Consider the following 17,746-nt stretch of genomic DNA (forward strand, 5'->3'; position numbering starts at 1 on the left):
GGTGTTGTTAATGTAACATGGTTGTGTTGTAACATGGTTGTGTTGCAACATGGTTGTGTTGTAACGTTGGTGTATTGTTAATGTAACATTGCTGTAACATTAGTGTGTTGTAACATGGGTGTAACATGGTTGTGTTGTAACATGGCTGTGTTGTAACATGGCTGTGTTGTAACATGGTTGTAACATGGTTGTGTTGTGACTTGGTTGTGTTGTAACATGTTTGTAACATGGCTGTGTTGTAACATGGCTGTGTTGTAACATGGTTGTAACATGGTTGTAACATGGTTGTAACATGGTTGTAACATGGTTGTGTTGTAACATGGTTGTAACATGGTTGTGTTGTAACATGGTTGTAACATGGTTGTGTTGTAACATGGTTGTAACATGGCTGTGTTGTAACATGGTTGTAACATGGTTGTGTTGTAACATGGTTGTAACATGGCTGTGTTGTAACATGGCTGTGTTGTAACATGGCTGTGTTGTAACATGGTTGTGTTGTAACATGTTTGTAACATGGTTGTGTTGTAACATGGTTGTAACATGGTTGTGTTGTGACTTGGTTGTGTTCTAACATGTTTGTAACATTGCTGTGTTGTAACATGGCTGTGTTGTAACATGGCTGTGTTGTAACATGGTTGTAACAGTAACATGGTTGTAACATGGTTGTAACAGTAACATGGTTGTAACATGGTTGTGTTGTAACATGGTTGTAACATGGTTGTGTTGTAACATGGTTGTAACATGGTTGTGTTGTAACATGGTTGTAACATGGTTGTGTTGTAACATGGTTGTAACATGGTTGTGTTGCAACATGGTTGTGTTGCAACATGGTTGTGTTGTAACGTTGGTGTATTGTTAATGTAACATTGCTGTAACATTAGTGTGTTGTAACATGGGTGTAACATGGTTGTTTTGTAACATGGGCGTGTTGTGTGTTCTAGGTTGCTGATCTGTCGATGGGTGACTTGCTGCTCCACACCAGCGTAGCCTGGATCAACCCTCCCTCCTCCCTGGGCAAATGGAAGAAAGACCCCCAACTGGCTGCATTCAGTACGTTAAGGACAATACCTAGTGTGCATCTGAAACGGCCTACTCAGAACCATGTAGCTAATGGGGTTCTAGTTCTAGAACAGGATGAATCTACTCAGAACCCTGCAGCTAATGGGGTTCTAGTTCTAGAATAGGATGAATCTACTCAGAACCATGTAGCTAATGGGGTTCTAGTTCTAGAACAGGACCAAGCTACTTAGAACCTTCTCTAGATCACTCTCAAGCTGGCTGTCTGTTACATAAGGATACATGTACCACTCTGTCTAATGACATAGACTGTGTCCCCTATTCCTGTTATAGTGCACAACTTTTGACCACAGCCAATTTGGGACTGAGTGCAAGCCTGATCACTCCAATTAACATAATACTATATTATGGCAGCTTATTCATGTATTTGAAACGTATTCCATAGACACTGAAATCTTTCTGCTAACCCTTTTCATCACCTGCTTCATGGCTCAGTCTTCAGAACAGCCGTGGTGTTTGTGTGTAAGGACGGATCCAAGCAGAAGAAGAAAATGGTGAGTTCCGTCTCTCAACACAACAAAACGTTCAACCATAGTTTCTCTGAATCCTACCAGTGATATTCCATTCCCATCAAGTGGTTCTAATTTATTTGGCTTTGTTGAAGTGGGTCAGTGGTACCTTCCATAACTAGTCCAGTGGTACCTTCCATAACTAGTCCAGTGGTACCTTCCATAACTAGTCCAGTGGTACCTTCCATAACTAGTCCAGTGGTACCTTCCATAACTAGTCCAGTGGTACCTTCCATAACTAGTCCAGTGGTACCTTCCATAACTAGTCCAGTGGTACCTTCCATAACTAGTCCAGTGGTACCTTCCATAACTAGTCCAGTGGGTCAGTGGTACCTTCCATAACTAGTCCAGTGGGTCAGTGGTACCTTCCATAACTAGTCCAGTGGGTCAGTGGTACCTTCCGTAACTAGTCCAGTGGGTCAGTGGTACCTTCCGTAACTAGTCCAGTGGGTCAGTGGTACCTTCCGTAACTAGTTCAGTGGGTCAGTGGTACCTTCCGTAACTAGTCCAGTGGGTCAGTGGTACCTTCCGTAACTAGTCCAGTGGGTCAGTGGTACCTTCCATAACTAGTCCAGTGTTACCTTCCATAACTAGTCCAGTGGTACCTTCCATAACTAGTCCAGTGGTACCTTCCATAACTAGTCCAGTGGTACCTTCCGTAACTAGTCCAGTGGTACCTTCCGTAACTAGTCCAGTGGGTCAGTGGTACCTTCCGTAACTAGTCCAGTGGGTCAGTGGTACCTTCCGTAACTAGTCCAGTGGGTCAGTGGTACCAGCTGATGTATTGTAAAACGCATATCACACAGCCATCTAAACCAACCTGCAGTTCAAGTGTCATAAATTAACTAAAATTGTCACATCCCAGTAACTTAGAAACTTAAAGTCTTCATAAGCACTATATAGATGCTTTGGCAATCATTTATGCATCTGTTGGGGGGGAGTATCTGTCTGTTGAGGGGGGAGTATCTGTCTGCTGGGGGGGAGTATCTGTCTGTATCTGTCTGTTGGGGGGGAGTATCTGTCTGTTGGGGGGGAGTATCTGTCTGTTTGGGGGGGAGTATCTGTCTGTTGGGGGGAGTATCTGTCTGTTGGGGGGGAGTATCTGTCTGTTGGGGGGGAGAGGAGTATCTGTCTGTTGGGGGGGAGAGGAGTATCTGTCTGTTGGGGGGGGAGTATCTGTCTGTTGGGGGGGAGCATCTGTCTGTTGGGGGGGAGTATCTGTCTGTTGGGGGGGAGTATCTGTCTGTTGGGGGGGAGTATCTGTCTGTCTGTCTGTTGGGGGGGCGTATCTGTCTGTTGGGGGGAGTATCTGTCTGTTGGGGGGGAGTATCTGTCTGTTGGGGGGGAGTATCTGTCTGTTGGGGGGGAGTATCTGTCTGTTGGGGGGGGAGTATCTGTCTGTTGGGGGGGAGTATCTGTCTGTTGGGGGGGGTATCTGTCTGTTGGGGGGGAGTATCTATCCGTTGGTGGGGAGTATCTGTCTGTTGGGGGGGGAGTATCTGTCTGTTGGGGGGGAGTATCTGTCTGTTGGGGGGGGAGTATCTGTCTGTTGGGGGGGAGTATCTGTCTGTTGGGGGGGAGTATCTGTCTGTCTGTCTGTTGGGGGGGAGTATCTGTCTGTTGGGGGTGAGTATCTGTCTGTCTGTTGGGGGGGGTGAGTATCTGTTTTTTGGGGGGGAGTATCTGTCTGTTGGGGGGGAGTATCTGTCTGTTGGGGGGTGTATCTGTCTGTTGGGGGGAGTATCTAAGGTCTGTTGGGGGGGTATCTGTCTGTTGGGGGGGAGTATCTGTCTGTTGGGGGGGAGTATCTGTCTGTTGGGGGGGAGTATCTGTCTGTTGGGGGGTGAGTATCTGTCTGTTGGGGGGGAGTATCTGTCTGTTGGGGGGAGTATCTGTCTGTTGGGGGGGAGTATCTGTCTGTTGGGGGGGGGAGTATCTGTCTGTTGGGGGGGAGTATCTGTCTGTTGGGGGGGAGTATCTAAGGTCTGTTGGGGGGGAGTATCTGTCTGTTGGGGGGGAGTATCTGTCTGTTGGGGGGAGTATCTGTCTGTTGGGGGGGAGTATCTGTCTGTTGGGGGGAGTATCTGTCTGTTGGGGGGGAGTATCTGTCTGTTGGGGGGGAGTATCTGTCTGTTGGGGGGGGAGTATCTGTCTGTATCTGTCTGTTGGGGGGGGAGTATATGTCTGTTGGGGGGGGAGTATATGTCTGTTGGGGGGGGGGAGTATCTGTCTGTTGGGGGGGGTATCTAAGGTCCGTCTGTGTGTCTCAGGGTGGCTCCCATCGAGTGTCGTCCGTCTCGTCTGAAGACAAGGACCCATTCCGCTTCCGTCACATGATCTCCACAGACACCCTCCAAGTCCGAGCCCTCAATATCCAAGGTACAGTTTAATATAGAGCCCTCAATAACCAAGGTACAGTACTGTTTAATATAGAGCCCTCAATAACCAAGGTACAGTTCAATATAGAGCCCTCAATAACCAAGGTACAGTTCAATATAGAGCCCTCAATAACCAAGGTACAGTTTAATATAGAGCCCTCAACAACCAAGGTACAGTTTATTATAGAGCCCTCAATAACCAAGGTACAGTTTAATATAGAGCCCTCTATAACCAAGGTACAGTACAGTTTAATATAGAGCCCTCAATAACCAAGGTACAGTTTAATATAGAGCCATCAATAACCAAGGTACAGTTCAATATAGAGCCCTCAATAACCATGGTACAGTTTAATATAGAGCCCTCAATAACCAAGGTACAGTACAGTTTAATATAGAGCCCTCTATAACCAAGGTACAGTTTAATATAGAGCCCTCAATAACCAAGGTACAGTTTAATATAGAGCCCTCTATAACCAAGGTACAGTTTATTATAGAGCCCTCAATAACCAAGGTACAGTACAGTTTAATATAGAGCCCTCAATAACCAATGTACAGTTTAATATAGAGCCCTCTATAACCAAGGTACAGTTTATTATAGAGCCCTCAATAACCAAGGTACAGTTCAATATAGAGCCCTCTATAACCAAGGTACAGTTTAATATAGAGCCCTCAATAACCAATGTACAGTTCAATATAGAGCCCTCTATAACCAAGGTACAGTTTATTATAGAGCCCTCTATAACCAAGGTACAGTTTAATATAGAGCCCTCAATAACCAAGGTACAGTTTAATATAGAGCCCTCTATAACCAAGGTACAGTTTATTATAGAGCCCTCTATAACCAAGGTACAGTTTAATATAGAGCCCTCAATAACCAAGGTACAGTTTAATATAGAGCCCTCTATAACCAAGGTACAGTTTATTATAGAGCCCTCAATAACCAAGGTACAGTACAGTTTAATATAGAGCCCTCAATAACCAAGGTACAGTTTAATATAGAGCCCTCAATAACCAAGGTACAGTTTAATATAGAGCCCTCAATAACCAAGGTACAGTTCAATATAGAGCCCTCTATAACCAAGGTACAGTTTAATATAGAGCCCTCAATAACCAATGTACAGTTCAATATAGAGCCCTCTATAACCAAGGTACAGTTTATTATAGAGCCCTCAATAACCAAGGTACAGTACAGTTTAATATAGAGCCCTCTATAACCAAGGTACTGTTTAATATAGAGCCCTCAATAACCAAGGTACAGTTTAATATAGAGCCCCCAATAACCAAGGTACAGTTCAATATAGAGCCCTCAATAACCAAGGTACTGTTTAATATAGAGCCCTCAATAACCAAGGTACAGTTTAATATAGAGTCCTCAATAACCAAGGTACAGTTCAATATAGAGCCCTCTATAACCAAGGTACAGTTTAATATAGAGCCCTCTATAACCAAGGTACAGTTTAATATAGAGCCCTCAATAACCAAGGTACAGTTCAATATAGAGCCCTCAATAACCAAGGTACAGTACACTCAGCTATGCTGATGAATCCTGAAATGCATTTACAGTTTATTAATCCATTATTTGAGTCATTTGGCAGAGGCTTGAGAGACACACCCTAAAGACTCAACCATTCCTGTATTGACGTTGCAATGTCTTTCTCTGTCTGAATACCGATGTTATTTTTTGTAACGTTCTTCTCTTTCTGATTAAACATGATGTTCTTCTCTGTCTGAATAGACATGATGTTCTTTGTAATGTTCTTCTCTGTCTGAGTAGACATGCTGTTCTTTGTAATGTTCTCTGTCTGAATAGACATGATGTTCTTTGTAATGTTCTTCTCTGTCTGAATAGACATGATGTTCTTTGTAATGTTCTTCTCTGTCTGAGTAGACATGCTGTTCTTTGTAATGTTCTCTGTCTGAATAGACATGATGTTCTTTGTAATGTTCTTCTCTGTCTGAATAGACATGATGTTCTATGTAATGTTCTTCTCTGTCTGAATAGACATGATGTTCTTTGTAATGTTCTTCTCTGTCTGAATAGGCATGATGTTCTTTTTAATCAAATCAAATCAAATGTATTTATATAGCCCTTCGTACATCAGCTGATATCTCAAAGTGCTGTACAGAAACCCAGCCTAAAACCCCAAACAGCAAGAAATGCATGTGAAAGAAGCATGGTGGCTAGGAAAAACTCCCTAGGAAAAACTCCCTAGAAAGGCAAAAACCAAGGAAGAAACCAGGTCAGTGACTCAACCCACTCAAGTGACGCACCCCTCCCATGGACGGCATGGAAGAACACCAGTAAGCCAGTGACTCAGCCCCTGTAATAGGGTTAGAGACAGAGAATCCCAGTGGAAAGAGCGGAACCGGCAAGGCAGAGACAGCAAGGGCGGTTCGTTGCTCCAGCCTTTCCGTTCACCTTCACACTCCTGGGCCAGACTATACTTAATCATAGGACCTACTGAAGAGACAAGTCTTCAGTAAAGACTTAAAGGTTGAGACTGAGTCTGCGTCTCTCACATGGGTAGGCAGACCATTCCATAAAAATTGAGCTCTATAGAAGAAAGCCCTACCTCCAGCCGTTTGCTTAGAAATTCTAGGGACAATTAGGAGGCCTGCGTCTTGTGACCGTAGCGTGCGTGTAGGTATGTACGGCAGGACCAAATGGGAAAGATAGGTAGGAGCAAACTATGTAATGCTTTGTAGGTTAGCAGTAAAACCTTTAAATCAGCCCTTGCCTTAACAGGAAGCCAGTGTAGGGAGGCTAGCACTGGAGTAATATGATCAAATTTTTGGGTTCTAGTCAGGATTCTAGCTGCCGTATTTAGCACTAACTGAAGTTTGTTTAGTGCTTTATCCGGGTAGCCGGAAAGTAGAGTATTGCAGGAGTCCAGCCTAGAAGTAACAAAAGCATGGATTAATTTTTCTGCGTCACTTTTGGACAGAAAGTTTCTGATTTTTGCAATGTTACGTAGATGGAAAAAAGCTGTCCTTGAAACAGTCTTGATATGTTCTTCAAAGGAGAGATCAGGGTCCAGAGTAACGCCGAGGTCCTTCACAGTTTTATTTGAGACGACTGTACAACCATCCAGATTAATTGTCAGATTCAACAGAAGATCTCTTTGTTTCTTGGGACCTAGAACAAGCATCTCTGTTTTGTCCGAGTTTAAAAGTAGAAAGTTTGCAGCCATCCACTTCATTATGTCTGAAACACAGGCTTCTAGCGAGGGCAATTTTGGGGCTTCACCATGTTTCATTGAAATGTACAGCTGTGTGTCGTCCGCATAGCAGTGAAATTTAACATTATGTTTTCGAATGACATCCCCAAGAGGTAAAATATATAGTGAAAACAATAGTGGTCCTAAAACGGAACCTTGAGGAACACGGAAATGTACAATTGATTTGTCAGAGGACAAACCATTCACAGAGACAAACTGATATCTTTCCGACAGATAAGATCTAAACCAGGCCAGAACTTGTCCATGTAGACCAATTTGGGTTTCCAATCTCTCCAAAAGAATGTGGTGATCGATGGTATCAAAAGCGGCACTAAGATCTAGGAGCACGAGGACAGATGCAGAGCCTCGGTCTGATGTCATTAAAAGGTCATTTGCCATCTTCACAAATGCAGTCTCAGTGCTATGATGGGGTCTAAAACCAGACTGAAGCGTTTCGTATACATTGTTTGTCTTCAGGAAGGCAGTGAGTTGCTGTGCAACAGCTTTTTCTAAAATTTTTGAGAGGAATGGAAGATTCGATATAGGCCGATAGTTTTTTATAATTTCTGGGTCAAGATTCGGCTTTTTCAAGAGAGGCTTTATTACTGCCACTTTTAGTGAGCTTGGTACACATCCGGTGGATAGAGAGCCGTTTATTATGTTCAACATAGGAGGGCCAAGCACAGGAAGCAGCTCTTCCAGTAGTTTAGTTGGAATAGGGTCCAGTATGCAGCTTGAGGGTTTTGGAGGCCATGATTATTTTCATCATTGTGTCAAGAGATATAGTACTAAAACACTTTAGTATCTCCCTTGATCCTAGGTCCTGGCAGAGTTGTGCAGACTCAGGACAATGGAGCTTTGGAGGAATACCCAGATTTAAAGAGGAGTCCGTAATTTGCTTTCTAATGATCATGATCTTTTCCTCAAGGAAGTTCATAAATTTATTACTGCTGAAGTGAAAGCCATCCTCCATTTGCGAATACTGCTTTTTAGTTAGCTTTGCGACAGTATCAAAAATAAATTTTGGGTTGTTCTTATTTTCCTCAATTAAGTTGGAAAAATAGGATGATCGAGCAGCAGTGAGGGCTCTTCAATACTGCACGGTACTGTCTTTCCAAGCTAGTCGGAAGACTTCCAGTTTGGTGTGGCGCCATTTCCGTTCCAATTTTCTGGAAGCTTGCTTCAGAGCTCGTGTATTTTCTGTATACCAGGGAGCTAGTTTCTTATGACAGATGTTTTACATTTTTAGGGGTGCAACTGCATCTAGGGTATTGCGCAAGGTTAAATTGAGTTCCTCAGTTAGGTGGTTAACTGATTTTTGTCCTCTGACGTCCTTGGGTAGGCAGAGGGAGTCTGGAAGGGCATCAAGGAATCTTTGGGTTGTCTGAGAATTTATAGCACGACTTTTAATGCTCCTTGGTTGGGGTCTGAGCAGATTATTTGTTGCAATTGCAAACGCAATAAAATGGTGGTCCGATAATCCAGGATTATGAGGAAAAACATTAAGATCCACAACATTTATTCCATGGGACAGAACTAGGTCCAGAGTATGACTGTGGCAGTTAGTAGGTCCAGAGACATGTTGGACAAAACCCACTGAGTCGATGATGGCTCCGAAAGCCTTTTGGAGTGGGTCTGTGGACTTTTCCATGTGAATGTTAAAGTCACCAAAAATGTGAATATTATCTGCTATGACTACAAGATCCGGTAGGAATTCAGGGAATTCAGTGAGGAACACTGCACATGGCCCAGGAGGCCTGTAAACAGTAGCTATAAAAAGTGAGTGAGTAGGCTGCATAGATTTCATGACTAGACTGTTCTTCTCTGTGTGAATAGACATGATGTTCTTTGTAATGTTCTTCTCTGTGTGAATAGACATGATGTTCTTTGTAATGTTCTTCTCTGTGTGAATAGACATGATGTTCTTTGTAATGTTCTTCTCTGTGTGAATAGACATGATGTTCTTTGTAATGTTCTCAGTCTGAATAGACATGATGGAGTGAGATAAAGATAGTCAGTGACTAGAAATGAGTTGTTCTGTACGTAAGGTTATAACTGTGTGTGTGTGTGTGTGTGTGTGTGTGTGTGTGCGCACGCTCGCCATGCAGATGGAGAGGGCTCTGCCGTGTGTGAGATCGTCCACATCAAGTCCGAGTCAGAAGGACGGCCGGAGAGGACATTCCACCTGTGCTGCAGGTGAGCCTCCTGACCTAACTGACATTTAATCCTAATTCCAATAATAATTCTAATAATAGTAGAGAAAATGATTTATTTCACCTTTTATTTATATCATCACATTTCCAGTGGGTCAGAAGTTTACATACACTCAATTAGTATTTGGTAGCATTGCCTTTAAATTGTTTAACTTGGGTCAAATGTTTTGGGTAGCCTTCCACAAGCTTCCCACAATAAATTGGGTGAATTTTGGCCCATTCCTCCTGACAGTGTGAATTATAAGTGAAATAATCTGTCTGTAAACAATTTTTTGAAAAATTACTTGTGTCGTGCACTAAGTAGATGTCCTAACTGACTTGCCAAAACTATAGTTTGTTAACTTCTCTAGGGTCGGTGGGACGAAATCGTCCCACCTACGTAACAGCCAGTGGAATCCTGTGGCGCGAAATACAAATACCTCATAAATGCTATAACTTCAATTTCTCAAACATATGACTATTTTACACCATTTTAAAGACAAGACTGTCGTTAATCTAACCACACTGTCCGATTTCAAAAAGGCTTTACAACGAAAGCAAAACATTAGATTATGTCAGCAGAGTACCCAGTCAGAAATAATCAGACACCCATTTTTCAAGCTAGCATATGTCACATAAACCCAAACCACAGCTAAATGCAGCACTAACCTTTGATGATCTTCATCAGATGACACACCTAGGACATTATGTTATACAATACATGCATGTTTTGTTCAATCAAGTTCATATTTATATCAAAAACCAGCTTTTTACATTAGCATGTGACGTTCAGAACTAGCATATCCCCCGCAAACTTCCGGTGAATTTACTAAATTACTCACGATAAACGTTCACAAAAAACATAACAATTATTTTAAGAATTATAGATACAGAACTCCTCTATGCACTCGCTATGTCCGATTTTAAAATAGCTTTTCGGTGAAAGCACATTTTGCAATATTCTAAGTAGATAGCCCGGCATCACAGGGCTAGCTATTTAGACACCCACCAAGTTTAGCCCTCACCAAAGTCAGATTTACTATAAGAAAAATGTTATTACCTTTGCTGTTCTTCGTCAGAATGCACTCCCAGGACTTCTACTTCAATAACAAATGTTGGTTTGGTTCAAAATAATCCATAGTTATGTTCAAATATCCTCTGTTTTGTTCGTGCGTTCAAGACACTATCTGAAGTGTAAAGAAGGGTGACGCGCACGACGCGTTTCGTGACAAAAAAATTCTAAATATTCCATTACCGTACTTCGAAGCATGTCAACCGCTGTTTAAAATCAATTTTTATGCCATTTTTCTCATAAAAAAGCGATAATATTCCGACCGGGAATCTGTGTTTTAGTACAAAGGGAGAGAAAATAAAACATGGGGTCGCCTCATGCACGCGCCTCAGTCTCATAGTACTCTGACCGACCACTATCCAAACGCGCTAATGTTTTTCAGCCAGGGGCTGCCTCGACATCATTCAGCTTTTTCCCGGGTTCTGAGAGCCTATGGGAGCCGTAGGAAGTGTCACATTACAGCAAAGATCCTAAGTTTTCAATAAAAAGAGTCAAGAAGCTCAAGGAATGGTCAGAGAGGGCACTTCCTGTACAGAATCTTCTCAGCTTTTTGCCTGCCATATGAGATCTGTTATACTCACAGACACCATTCAAACAGTTTTAGAAACTTTAGGGTGTTTTCTATCCAAAGCCAATAATTATATGCATATTCTAGTTTCTGGGCAGTAGTAATAACCAGATTAAATCGGGTACGTTTTTTTATCCGGCCATGTAAATACTGCCCCCTAGCCCTAACAGGTTAACAATACATTTGTGGAGTGGTTGAAAAATGAGTTTTAATGACTCCGACCTACGTGTATGGTAAAATTCTGACTTCAACTGTATGTATTAACCATCTGAGAATATTTTAATTATCCAACAAATTAAACCAATCAAATCCAATTTTATTTGTCACATGGCTTACTTACAAGCCCTTAACCAACAGTCCAGTTCAAGAAATAAAGGTAAAAAATGTAATAAAAAGTAACACAATAAAATAACAATAACGAGGCTATATACAGGGTGTTACGGTACAGAGTCAATGTGGAGGCTATATACAGGGTGTTATGGTACAGAGTCAATGTGGAGGCTATATACAGGGTGTTACGGTACAGAGTCAATGTGGAGGCTATATACAGGGGGTACCGGTACAGAGTCAATGTGGAGGCTATATACAGGGGGTACCGGTACAGAGTCAATGTGGAGGCTATATACAGGGTGTTACGGTACAGAGTCAATGTGGAGGCTATATACAGGGTATTACGGTACAGAGTCAATGTGGAGGCTATATACAGGGTGTTACGGTACAGAGTCAATGTGGAGGCTATATACAGGGGGTACCGGTACAGAGTCAATGTGGAGGCTATATACAGGGGGTACCGGTACAGAGTCAATGTGGAGGCTATATACAGGGTGTTACGGTACAGAGTCAATGTGGAGGTTATATACAGGGTGTTACGGTACAGAGTCAATGTGGAGGCTATATACAGGGTGTTACGGTACAGAGTCAATGTGGAGGCTATATACAGGGTGTTACGGTACAGAGTCAATGTGGAGGCTATATACAGGGTGTTATGGTACAGAGTCAATGTGGAGGCTATATACAGGGTGTTACGGTACAGAGTCAATGTGGAGGCTATATACAGGGTGTTACGGTACAGAGTCAATGTGGAGGCTATATACAGGGGTACCGGTACACAGTCAATGTGGAGGCTATATACAGGGTATTACGGTACAGAGTCAATGTGGAGGCTATATACAGGGGTACCGGTACAGAGTCAATGTGGAGGCTATATACAGGGGGTACCGGTACAGAGTCAATGTGGAGGCTATATACAGGGTATTACGGTACAGAGTCAATGTGGAGGCTATATACAGGGGTACCGGTACAGAGTCAATGTGGAGGCTATATACAGGGTGTTACGGTACAGAGTCAATGTGGAGGCTATATACAGGGGGTACCGGTACAGAGTCAATGTGGAGGCTATATACAAGGTGTTACGGTACAGAGTCAATGTGGAGGCTATATACAGGGGTTACCGGTACAGAGTCAATGTGGAGGCTATATACAGGGGGTACCGGTACAGAGTCAATGTGGAGGCTATATACAGGGGGTACCGGTACAGAGTCAATGTGGAGGCTATATACAAGGTGTTACGGTACAGAGTCAATGTGGAGGCTATATACAGGGGTTACCGGTACAGAGTCAATGTGGAGGCTATATACAGGGGGTACCGGTACAGAGTCAATGTGGAGGCTATATACAGGGGGGGGGGTACTGGTACAGAGTCAATGTGGAGGCTATATACAGGGGGTACCGGTACCGAGTCAATGTGTGGGGGTACAGGTTAGTCCAGGTAATTTGTACATGTACGTAGGGGTAAAGTGACTATACATAGATAATAAATAGCGAGTAGCAGCAGTGTAAAAACAAAGGGGGAGGGTCAATGTAATAGTCCGGGTGGTCATTGGATTAATTGTTAAGTAGTCTAATATCTTGGAGTAAGGAGCTGTTAAGGAGCCTTTTGGACCTAGACTTGGCGCTCCGGTACCGCTTGCCGTGCAGTAGCAGAGAGAAGAGTATATGACTTGGGTTCCTCTGACACCACCTAGTATATAGATCCTGTATGGCAGGAAGCCCTGCTCCAGTGATGTACTTGGCCGTACGCACTACCCTCTGTAGCGCCTTACGGTCGGATGCCGAGTAGTTGCCATACCAGGCGGTGATGCAACCGATCTGGATGCTCTCGATGGTACAGCTGTATAACTTTTTGAGGATCTGGGAACCCATGCCAAATCTTTTCAAATCTCTCTTTCGTCCAGTTCTGTGGACTGTAAGAAGGACTTCCTGAAGACAGTCCACTCCATCCTAAGAGATAAACAACGACGTCAACTGATGAAGACAGAGTCTCTACCTCCCAACCAGCAGTATGTCCCCTTCGGAGGCAAACGCCTCTGTGCCCTGAAGGGAGCCAGACCTGCCATGAACAGAGCAGGTAGGTGCTGTCGGGAGGGGAGAGGCGTGTGGGGAGTGGGATGGGATTGTGGATGATGGGATTGTGGTTGGGACGTGGGTTGTGTGTGTGTGTGTGTGTGCTTTTGTCAGTGTGTTTTAAAGCAGCTAACAGCTAACAGCTAGCTTACGTGGTGTATATTTTATATGTCATCTATTGACGTTGTTATCTAATCCATTCATCCCACTGAAACCTTGATGTCTGTTTCTCTTCCCTCTGCAGTGTCAGACCCGGCGAGGACCCTGGGCCGGAGGAAACTGGTGAGGAACCGTTTCACCATCGACACAGACATCGTCTTCGACAGCGAGCCGGACCAGGAGTCCCTTCTGTCTCCACTGTCTCCTGAAGAGCCTGAGGGACAGGGACAAAGGGAAGGACAGGGAAAGGAACGGGGGGAGGTGCAGGCAGGGGATACAGACCGCTGGGTGGAGGAGCAGTTTGACCTGGAGCGCTACGAGGAGGAGCAGGAGGCGCAGAAGGAGACAGAGGTGAAAGGAGGAGGAGACGTGAAACAAACAGAGATCCTTAGTGGTGATGAGGATTTCTGCCTGTCTGTCAATGGACCCTCCACTGAATCACTGTCCAACACAGACCTAGAGGGGCCTGTAGGGGCCCTGTCCCTGGGAGCCATGGAGACCACCACACCAGGGATGAGACTTTCCCACCTGGGGAAGCAGTGTGACCTAGCTGGGATGAGTGTGGATGACCAGGGGGCTAGGGAGGAAGGTGAGGACATCTGGCTACGCAGGGAGAACTGTCCTCTGGACTCTGGTGCTCAGACACTACAGAGATAGACTACAAGACCAGAAGACAGTTACAGACAGTGTGTTTCACCACTCAGACAGAGAGCTTTACATGAGTTACAAATGGCACCCTTTTCCCTGTTTGGGGCCCATAAGGCTCTGGTCAAAAGTAGTGCACTATATAGGGAATAGGGCCCTGTCTAAAGTAGCACACTATATAGGGAATAGGGTTCTATAAGGCCCTGGTCTAAAGTAGTGCACTGTATATGGAATAGGGTTCTATAGGGCCCTGGTCTAAAGTAGTGCACTATATAGGGAATAGGGCTCTATAGGGCCCTGGTCTAAAGTAGTGCACTATATAGGGAATAGGGTGCTATTTGGGACGCATACATGAGCTTCAAGAGATGATCAGTGAACAATCAATCAATCAATCAATCCCCACCCGTCATTAATACGCGTGCGTAGATATGCATGGCACAGCTTCTTCAAACTGCTATATTGCCTCCTTGTCAGTGTACTTGAATGCCTTGTTGTGTACAGATAGAGTGGTGAAGCTCAAACTGAAGCCCTCCAATGGGAGCAATACTGGAATACAGGGAGAGGGGTCTTATCGAATCAACCAATCATACGGAGACATGGAGGGGTCTTATCCAATCATATGGTGATGTGGATGCCAAACTGTGAGAAGACTGACTGGCTGGCTGGCTGGCTGGCTGGCTCACTGTCTGACAGTACGATCATGGACCCTAATCAATACTATTGCTTGGCATGGTTTGCACATTGGGGCAGATTCCAGGGGTACTATAGGTTCCTGTCCATTGTCGTCAAGTGTGCGTATTTGTTTTGAACACATGAAACGCAACATTATGACTATAACTACTGTTCCAAGAAGGAGGGAAATGAGGTACAACATACTATGGGGGAGTCGCTTTTCGGGTGAAGGTTCTAGAATCACGCCTGACAAGGCCAATTACATCATCTCCTTGCTGGAAGCCACGCCTTCCACAGGTGATAAGTGTGAGGCTCAGATTAATTTCTTCAATTTAATACCGCTCTTCACCGAGCCCTGGAACAGGCGGTGCTGGGCCAAACAGGTGTTTTACCTCGTTTCCCTCCTTCAGAAAACACTAGTTATAGTCATAACGTTATGTTCCCTTCCAGTCAGTCAACTTTGGTACAACATACTATGGGGAAATATAATCCCTCCCCAAGCCAACCCTAACTGATACTAAATGTACCTGACCAGATGTGTCAGTCTGGGTATTACGCACAAGGTGTGCGCTGCCTAGTGACTTTCCCTTGTCCCAGCCGTAAGCACACTGTGTGACATCCAAGCGATAAAACCTCACAAGTGTGTGGTGATGCCCAACTATCTCCTAGAACATTTGCAGCCATCTACTTCCTTATGTCTGAAACACAGGCTTCCAGCGAGGGCAATTTTGGGGCTTCACCATGTTTCATTGAAATGTACAGCAGTGTGTCGTCCGCATAGCAGTGAAAGTTAACATTATGTTTCCGAATGACATCACCAAGATGTAAAATATATAGAGAAAACAATAGTGGTCCCAAAACGGAACCTTGAGGAACACCAACATTTACAGTTGATTTGTCAAACCATCCACAGAGACAAACTGATATCTTTCCAACAGATAAGATCTAAACCAGGCCAGAACTTGTCCATGTAGACCAATTTGGGTTTCCAATCTCTCCAATAGAATGGTGATCGATGGTATCAAAAGGTCTAGGAGCACGAGGACAGATGCAGAACCTCGGTCTGACGCCATTAAAAGGTAATTTACCACCTTCACAAGTGTAGTCTCAGTGCTATGATGGGGTCTAAAACCCGACTGAAGCATTTCGTAGACATTGTTTGTCTTCAGGAAGGCAGTGAGTTGCTGCGCAACAGCTTTCTCAAACATTTTTGAAAGGAATGGGAGATTCGATATAGGCCGATAGTTTTTTATATTTTCTGGGTCAAGGTTTGGCTTTTTGGTAGCAAAACAATTCAAAGGTAAACTCCTAGCCATCAGTGTCCAGGCCCATAGGATCCAAATCTCCTGCCAAACCTGTCCAAACGAGAATTGCCACAGGTCTCTGCCTAAAAGGCAAAATATTTCCCGTGAACCAAGGCTGCCTGGGCCAACAGGGAGCCATCATTAATGAATGGTAAGCCCTCCAATAATGAATGGTAAGCCCTCCTTGTGCACCTTCTCCAGTGTGGGCTGAATCAGAACCGCTGGCGGAAATGCATAAAGGAGGGTGTGACATAGCGTCCGTTTCCCAACAGACCACACTGGTCCCTCATTGAGAAAAATAGACAACCCTGGTCGTTTTCTCGCTATGCGTAAAGATCTCCGTCGGCCCTGTTGAACCTCTTCCATATCTGGGCAACGACAGTACGACAGTACACTGTCAGAAGTCCCAGCTAAGTCTCTCTGAAAAGATGCTAGGTGAGAGGGACAAGCCGGACGGTAGTACCAAAAACTCATAAGCTATTGCCTCATAATGGAATCTCAGGAACTTTCTGTGAATCGGGTACATGGGCACATGAAAGTTCGCATCCTTAAGGTCGATGGTGCTGAGCCAATGGCCGGTGGACACATGGACTGTAACAGCCGCTGGTTTGTGAGCATCTTGAATTTGTGAACTCGGCGACGTTTGTTCAGGGCGCGCATGTCTAGAATGGGGCGTAAACCCCCCGTCTCTTTTTTGGAACCAGGAACCAGCCGTCCTGAGCTTTGGGCAGAGGAACCACTCGTATTGCCCGTTTCTGGAGCAGGGAGGATATTTCCTACCTTAATACCGGTGCTGATACCAGGGGGAACAGTTGAAGTGATGACGGCGCAAAAAAAGCAGGGGGGGGCATACAACGAATTGTAGCCTGTAACCCAACATTACTGTTCGCATTACCCAGGGTGACACTGCACATGACGCCCCCTGGTGGTCTGGGGAATAAATAGTTTATTTTTATCTCCTTAACATGGTGTCTGAAAGTGGAGGATGTTTTTACTGAACTGTGCAGAATATACAACACTCTTGAAACCCGAAACGATGTGTTTTATGTGCAAACGTTTGCCTGAAGCACGGTCCACTCTGGGTACGGGGTGCTTCGGCCACCTGTGACGCTCCCCGATTGGCCGTGTCACCGCGGGTGTTTGGGGGCCGGCTGGCAAGGGAGGACCCGATCCCACGCCACCACCTATCCCCGAGCTAGGTGCGCGAGGGCTGTCTCCTTCCCTGCGAGGTGGCGGGATGGCGACTGTGCCAGGCAGACAGGCGTTGCGGTTAAAGCCGTGCCTAGCTCGGTCTGGTAGACCTGCAGCATAGTGACAGATGACAGGGATCAGCCACCCCCACTGCACTATACACCTTCTCCAGACGAGAAGCCCAAAAGTGACAGTGTTTGTTAGTCATGCCCTTGTTTGTCAATGGGTCTAGGTAGCCAGCTTCCTAGCCAATCCACCAGAGGCGTGTGTACCAGCCCCACCCCCTTTATCCCATCCAAATCCATGAAGGGGCCACACCCATCCAGATTGTTGAAAGGGGTCCATGCAGATCATTGAA

The 17,746-nt window shown here is 44.7% G+C and overlaps 1 protein-coding gene across 1 annotated transcript in view; it reads left to right on the forward strand.

The window, feature by feature from the left end:
* LOC106613327 (rho guanine nucleotide exchange factor TIAM1) overlaps positions 1-15,781 on the forward strand; it is a 150,444-nt gene extending 134,663 nt beyond the window's left edge. The window contains exons 24-29 of the mRNA XM_045724874.1: positions 942-1,050; positions 1,513-1,571; positions 3,857-3,965; positions 9,291-9,378; positions 13,249-13,421; positions 13,662-15,781. Coding sequence (XP_045580830.1) covers positions 942-1,050; positions 1,513-1,571; positions 3,857-3,965; positions 9,291-9,378; positions 13,249-13,421; positions 13,662-14,233 — 1,110 coding nt within the window. The 3' untranslated portion in view covers positions 14,234-15,781. The remainder of the gene's footprint in view (positions 1-941; positions 1,051-1,512; positions 1,572-3,856; positions 3,966-9,290; positions 9,379-13,248; positions 13,422-13,661) is intronic.
* The last annotated feature ends 1,965 nt before the right edge of the window (positions 15,782-17,746 follow it).

The sequence above is a fragment of the Salmo salar genome, chromosome ssa09 (assembly GCF_905237065.1).
Source record: "Salmo salar chromosome ssa09, Ssal_v3.1, whole genome shotgun sequence".
Classification (NCBI taxonomy): domain Eukaryota; kingdom Metazoa; phylum Chordata; class Actinopteri; order Salmoniformes; family Salmonidae; genus Salmo; species Salmo salar.